Source organism: Ammodytes marinus (assembly GCF_949987685.1).
Source record: "Ammodytes marinus genome assembly, chromosome: 7".
Classification (NCBI taxonomy): domain Eukaryota; kingdom Metazoa; phylum Chordata; class Actinopteri; order Uranoscopiformes; family Ammodytidae; genus Ammodytes; species Ammodytes marinus.
In genome coordinates this window covers 11,309,863-11,316,185 of record NC_137211.1, presented here as the reverse complement: position 1 = coordinate 11,316,185, position 6,323 = coordinate 11,309,863, and the positions used below count along the sequence as shown (strand labels likewise).

General features: G+C 39.8%; 1 protein-coding gene across 1 annotated transcript; it reads right to left on the bottom strand.

The window, feature by feature from the left end:
* Positions 1–809: 809 nt before the first annotated feature.
* On the bottom strand, positions 810–5,223 carry asb8 (ankyrin repeat and SOCS box containing 8). The gene is made up of 4 exons (XM_080030969.1): positions 5,036–5,223; positions 3,924–4,100; positions 3,738–3,842; positions 810–2,954 (listed from the first exon to the last, which is right to left on the bottom strand). The coding sequence occupies exons 2-4, from the start codon at positions 4,050–4,052 to the stop codon at positions 2,319–2,321; spliced, it is 870 nt and encodes a 289-aa protein (XP_079887095.1). The 5' UTR covers positions 4,053–4,100; positions 5,036–5,223; the 3' UTR covers positions 810–2,318.
* Positions 5,224–6,323: the final 1,100 nt, after the last annotated feature.

Genomic DNA, 6,323 nt, shown 5'->3' with positions numbered 1-6,323 from the left:
TGCATGTCATTTTGTATTCTTCTCAAGCGACAGGTTAAAACTCTCAGCATTGTAAAGGTTTTGCCAAAGTAAATACATTTTATAGTATCAAAATACATTTAAAATTCCCGTTTGTTATTGTCCTCTCATCCAATTATTTGAAATTGCTTAGAAACAGACCACGTAACAGTCTTCTTGACTGTACATGTTATGTGTGGTAAACATTCCCTTTGTTTGTTTAGATACAGTTTACAGAGCCTGGGCCCAGTTTTTGCGAGAATATGCTTTACAATGTCAGATGAGATGTTTTGTTATAGCTTACTTTGGTCGGTTTCTATTTTTCTTGCCTAATGGTTAGGCTTTGTATATGTCCAATCTAAAAGGAGAACTTGAGACAGCTGTCACCTTGGTGCAACACATTTTGAAAAATAAAGTATAAAAGGATTTTTTTTTTAAATAAAAAAGTTTTTAACTGTGAGTTTGATTTTCTGTGACAAAGCAGCGTTTCTCCTGAGTTTCAGGAACACGCCAAGATGTTCCATTAACCTTAAAACCAGCTGGTAACTGGTTTGATAATCGAAAAACAGGGAGACTCCATCTATGTGTATTACAAACTTACAGGAGAAGCTCGGTGTAATGACTAACACATAACAATATGTGCAGTGAAAATAACATAATTTGAACATGAACCAACTGAGTGTCAGTAGGGTTTTATAGCCTACTGTGAGCCTTTTCATTATAGTGCTCAATTAGTAATTATTAGATGTATTATAGCTCTGTTTAAACTGAATGAGTTTATTTTTGTGTGAATGACAATGAAGAGAAAAAACTTAATGGAATATAAAGGCATTTACTTTACTTTCTTTACTTTAACAGAGAAATAAAGCACTTTTGCAGGTACACAAGACATGATCTAACATGGTGAATTTTTTATACAGCAGCAGAGACAAGCAAACAAACTCATAAAAATGGTCAAATTTTAGACATATGCCATAACAAACAAATGCATTTTGCAAGCTTATTTAGTCGATCTTTCGAATACAAAAACTTAGTATTCATGCCATTACATGTTTCTGACACTTTAACATTTAAATTATAAATATATATTATTAAACATACACTGCACAATTTTGGACTAGGGAGCACCCTTGAAAAAGTTCAAGTTAAGACCAAAATGCACAATTGTAAAAAGGTAAATTTTATTCCTTATTGGCAATGGAAACCTTCAATAAAACACAGCCCAAATAAATACTAAATTACAAACGACGGCAGGCATATTGACTTCACTTTTGTCAGTGGACTAGATGGAGGCTTAGTGATTAGAGTGCCTGCCTGACATATTTTACGAAACCAATCGGTAAAACCAATGATAATATTTAACAACCTTTTGTTGCTTCTACATAACAAATACAACTGATTCCATCTGACACAATATTATCCATTCTGGTTAAGGTGTTTTTTTTTTCTTTCTATTTTATCTTCTTTTTTTTCTGTGATAATTTTCAAATTTGACTGAATTGTGCATTTACTGGGATGTCATCCAGAGATATAACCTCTCCAAAAATCATACAAACTACAAAACATTGGTTCCTGAGCACTACTTTAGGAAATACATCCTGACACAATAACTTTACAGCCTGGATCATTAGCCCTAATGCATGAACCTATCTTACATTTCAAACTAATCTTTAAATGACCATATACTCATTTTACCACCAAACTCAATATCTAAGCTTTTCCTCATGGTCTGTGAGGAAACCATAAAGGCATTTTTTTTATTATATTTAATGTGAGATTCAATACTATATAATTGTGAAGTTTATATACCAAAAATAACAATAAGCCTACTGAAAAGAAGCACTGGCTATTTGTGAATGGCAGCATGGTTAGACACAACGAGCTAAATGTAAGTCCATTCCTATGATTAAGACCAATAACACTGATGTTATAGCTTCTTTCTGTAGAGCATGCAGGTTGAGCTGAGACAACTTTGGCCAGGGTTTGCAAAAAAATACATAATGCTCTTATGAAACAACATAAACAGGGAGTGGTGCAACCCTCCTAAAACCCTGATCAAACTTATCAGCCTGCAATGCCGATTTAGATGTTGTGCAAGTGCGAGGTAATAATAATTTTTAAAAAAACTTGAGGTTTGTACATCTCTCCTTGTGCACAAATCTGTATTAATTTGCTTGCTTTAAAAGGTTTGATAAATTAGGGCCACTGTCAGACAATAACCTATAAGTCAACGGAGGCCCCTCCTTGCCAATAAATGCTGTGTGCTGAGCTGTCTATTAGTCAGCCAGTGAGGTTTGGGATCCCCCAATAATCTATCTGCCTCAGTCTCTCAGCAGTAGATATTCTTTGATTGTCTCTGGTAAAGGAAGCTCCTTCACAGCAGTGGGGAGGAACTGGACTCCAAGGCTCTGACGGACTGCGCAGCGTGCCAGAGAGCGAAGCGTGGGAGCCTGAGCCACCATGTTGGTCAGCCTCGCCAGCAGCTGGGGATCCTTGCTCAACTCCCTGGGAAGGGTGCCGTCAGCCCGACGGATCTCAAAGCGCCCTGCTGCCCGACACAGCAGCTCTAGGCACTCCTCCTCCTGTTCAGTGCCAAGGCCCCGGGCCAACAGGGCCACCAGGCGGGAGATAGGGGTCTGGCCCTTCAGGTTGGTAACATGGACCTGGGCTCCGTAGTCTAATAGTACTTTGACACTCTCCAGGTTGCCCTTCATCGCTGCCCAGCTCAAAGGTGTGTCATTGTTGTAGTCCCGTGCATTGGGACAGGCCCCGCTCTCCAGCAGGGCCCTCACGCACTCTGGGTTATCTTTGAAGGCGGCCCAGTGAAGTGGGGTGTCCTTGTTGCCATCCAGGGCGTTTGGCTGTGCCCCGTACTCTAACAGCAGTTCAACACAGCTCTCATCCTTCTCGGCTGCATAGTGCAGCGCTGTGCGGTTATAGCCATCCAAAGCATTCACCTGATAAGGAAATGAAATGGAATATGCAACCTTATGTTTAGGAGTTAACAACACTTGGGGACATATATTTCACACAAGCACAAAGCTTGGAATGTAGATGTGTTGGAAGAAAATCAAGCAAGAAGTAGTACTAGGATGATTTACTAATAAATAAAGTTGAATCTATAACTGAAATACAAATGCAGATCCAACTGTTCTGAGTCTTATAGCATAGAGATAAACGGTATTTGTTTATGCATATAACATTGTGTGTAGACACTATGAGAGTTTTTGAAAAAAATGGCAATATATCGCCTTACTTGTAGAGCACAATATATTGCTATCGTATCGTTACCCCAGTATCGGGATATGTATCGTACCGCGAGATTCCTGCCAAAACACAACCCTAGAAGGTATTGTTTTAATGAATCAGTCAGTGATGCTGGAGAATGCTTGCTGTCAAAACCAGTGAAGATCACCTCACAATCCACTATGTTTATGTACTGTGTGTTTGCTGAAAAAAATCCAGTGTTAATAGACAACATAGGCTCTGTAAACAGGCATGTTGCTAGTTACAGTAGAGCCCCTGTTTTTACATGCCCATCTACGGAATCTAGGATGTGTATTAACACCAGATTTTATTTCAGCACACATAGTACGGGCACGTAGCAGATCGTTAGGTGATATTCCCTTTTGACAAAAAGTAATCTAGGCAACAAACGATCTCCAGAATTGACTTCACCTTTAGTGTAAAATTCAATGGAATGATATTGGAAATGTGTGTTGGAGGCTGATATGTAATACCTCTGCCCCCTTCTCCAACAGCAGCTCCACGCAGTCAGCGTCAGCCACCATACAAGCACAGTGCAGGGGCTTAAGTGTGCCATGCATCCGGTTCACATCAGCTCCCTGAGGTATACAGGGAATAATGATGTCAATGCACACATATAGTATTCATTTAAAGTCGGACTAGAAGGAGAGCATGCCTACCTTACGAATGAGATCCTCCACATTGTCATGTGGGAATGATCGGATGGCTGCAATGGTGCGGATGAGCCGCTCAGACAAGGAGTATTTACTTTGAATGCTTTGCATGATGTACCACATAGTAGAGCTCATGTGTAACTGAGGACCATGGCACCCAGGCAGGGGTGACACCAAGACACACTGAAATACATTTTTCAAGGAGTAGGAGTTAAAAGTGAGACACATGATTTATAGTCGTTGATTACAACATCTTTTGGGTATTGACATGCAAAGTAAGCGACTTCCAACACAAATATACAGTAGCCTATGCAGCCAAGGGTTCATTGTGTTCATTTGTTTCATTGTGACCAAAAAATGATGCTCACAATGTAGAAATCTCTTTAATATCATGTAAAATTACACTGGCAGCAAATACACCGTTAAATACTACGAGTCGAGCAACATCTCCGTTTATATGGAAGTTTATACAACCAATTTTCTAAAGAGTTAAAAATAATGTGAAATTACAAAAGTTTTTATTTTTTTAATATACATGCAATCATGTATGATAAAAACAAATCACACACTTCTGATCACAATCGGTTATTAGGGTTTTAAAATAATATATTATAAGGACACCATAGTTCCGGCCATGAAATCTAGACAGTATGGTTTGTTAATCTAAGAGTAGAAATAGCTGGAAAGTTAGAGTTGAGCAAAATATCAGCCTTGTACGGAACTAAACGTAAACACATGACTGACACTGACAGCTAACTACCTCACTTGCCAAAAACAACCAAAGAAAGCACAAGACAGACTGCAACAGTGACGCACGCTTTACACCAAGTTACAGCTTTTAAGAACATCATATCATCAACGTTAGTAAACAAATCACAGGAAGCGCTTGGCTAGCGAGCAGACCAACGCCGAGGGTCTTGTTATGGGAAAAATAAACTATCGCCCCAGCAGCTAGCACCAAGTTAGCTAGCTAGCGAGCTAAGGTTAGCGTCGAGTTTCGAGGGACAATCGAGGCTGGTAGAAATCAATGACATGCATTTGAAATACTTGTAAATGGGCTCTGAAATGCGTCTCACAACAATCATCGATGATTTGCCGATGCTAACGAAGCAACGTACCGTTTATGGTCCACTTTGTGAAGGTCTGACAGGTTACCGTGTTGACTGTTTGTTTTTCTGCTGGGCCTGCGCGTCACCGTCCGCGGCCACGCCCTCTGCCTCCCTGTATTTAAAGCTCACTCAGACAAAGGTTTTGACGATATTATTAAGCCCTAACTTCATACAATTGAATGTTTTCTTTTAATGCCGTTTTTATGATGTCTCAGACTAAGAGGCACATCGTCCTTGCCAAGTATAGCGCTGTCTTTACAGACGTATGCAGAACACATCGCAGGCATCCGCCGCGTGCTCGGAATGCCTGCAGATCATGACCATGTTAAGGTAGTCGACCAGCAGCAGACTCTGAACAAGTGGCTTCACACATCATTGAAGACTGACAGGTCAGGCAGCCTCTGGTGGACAAGTAAGCCAGCAAGCCTCTTAACAGACTTAGCAGTTTAAAGCATCAGACAGTTTCATATGTGGTCCGGGGACAGTTGGTTCCCTGTTTTTTGCAGTTTTTCAAATGCTATCCCTAACCTTATGTAGCCTAATTGTTTTAAGAAAGCTTTACTTTTCTGTCGACTAATCAGTTAATTGTTGCTTGATAAGTTATCAGGAGACAGTTTTTTAAATGACCAAATAAGAGATAAAAGATGACGAATCGATTGCTAAATTTGATTGTCTACTAATTTCATACCTAACCCAATTAATTCATTGTTATACTTAATTCTAAGCAAAAACGTGCTTCTTACAGCCTCTATTGTCTGGCATTGCTGCTTTTATTGTGAAAATGAACTGAACATCTCATGGTTTTGCACTGTTGGTTGGACAAAACAAGCAGTTTGATATCACCAGCTTGTGCTTAATTGGAATGTAGTTAGTTGTAATGTAATTCAGAATTTTCGGACATTTGATTGATTAACCAAGCCTTGTAATTTGCTGATGTCAGGGGTCTGCACAGTCCTAAATATTAAGCCTGGCCCTGTACCAATATTTTTTAGGCCTGATAAACCTAGCTGTTGGTGCCAACGTTGACTCAAAGCTTTGTTTTGTCTATTTCCTGGTGACATTTTGCTGCAAGATTTCTTGCATCACAACGCATTTGGCAAGGTTAGACAGGAATAAGGACATTCAAATTGGCGTCTGCCACACCCTGTATGGTTGCGGGCAGATCGCAAAACTCTAGAGGGGATAGAGGGGCAAAGACCCCTTAACATATTGAAAAGCCATGATCCGAATATCTACTGCCTTACAAATACTTTAAACTACAGACCTCACCGTAAATCTGTAAAATGTGTGCAGGTGT

What these genes read in the sequence shown, in the direction of transcription:
- asb8 (XM_080030969.1), bottom strand. Translation starts at nt 4,052, where the DNA reads ATGAGCTCTACTATGTGGTACATCATGCAAAGCATTCAAAGTAAATAC. An exon ending in TGGAGGATCTCATTCGTAAG is followed by an intron (nt 3,843 to 3,923) that starts GTAGGCATGCTC and finishes TGTATACCTCAG; the next exon opens with GGAGCTGATGTGAACCGGAT. An exon ending in TGTTGGAGAAGGGGGCAGAG is followed by an intron (nt 2,955 to 3,737) that starts GTATTACATATC and finishes TTTCCTTATCAG; the next exon opens with GTGAATGCTTTGGATGGCTA.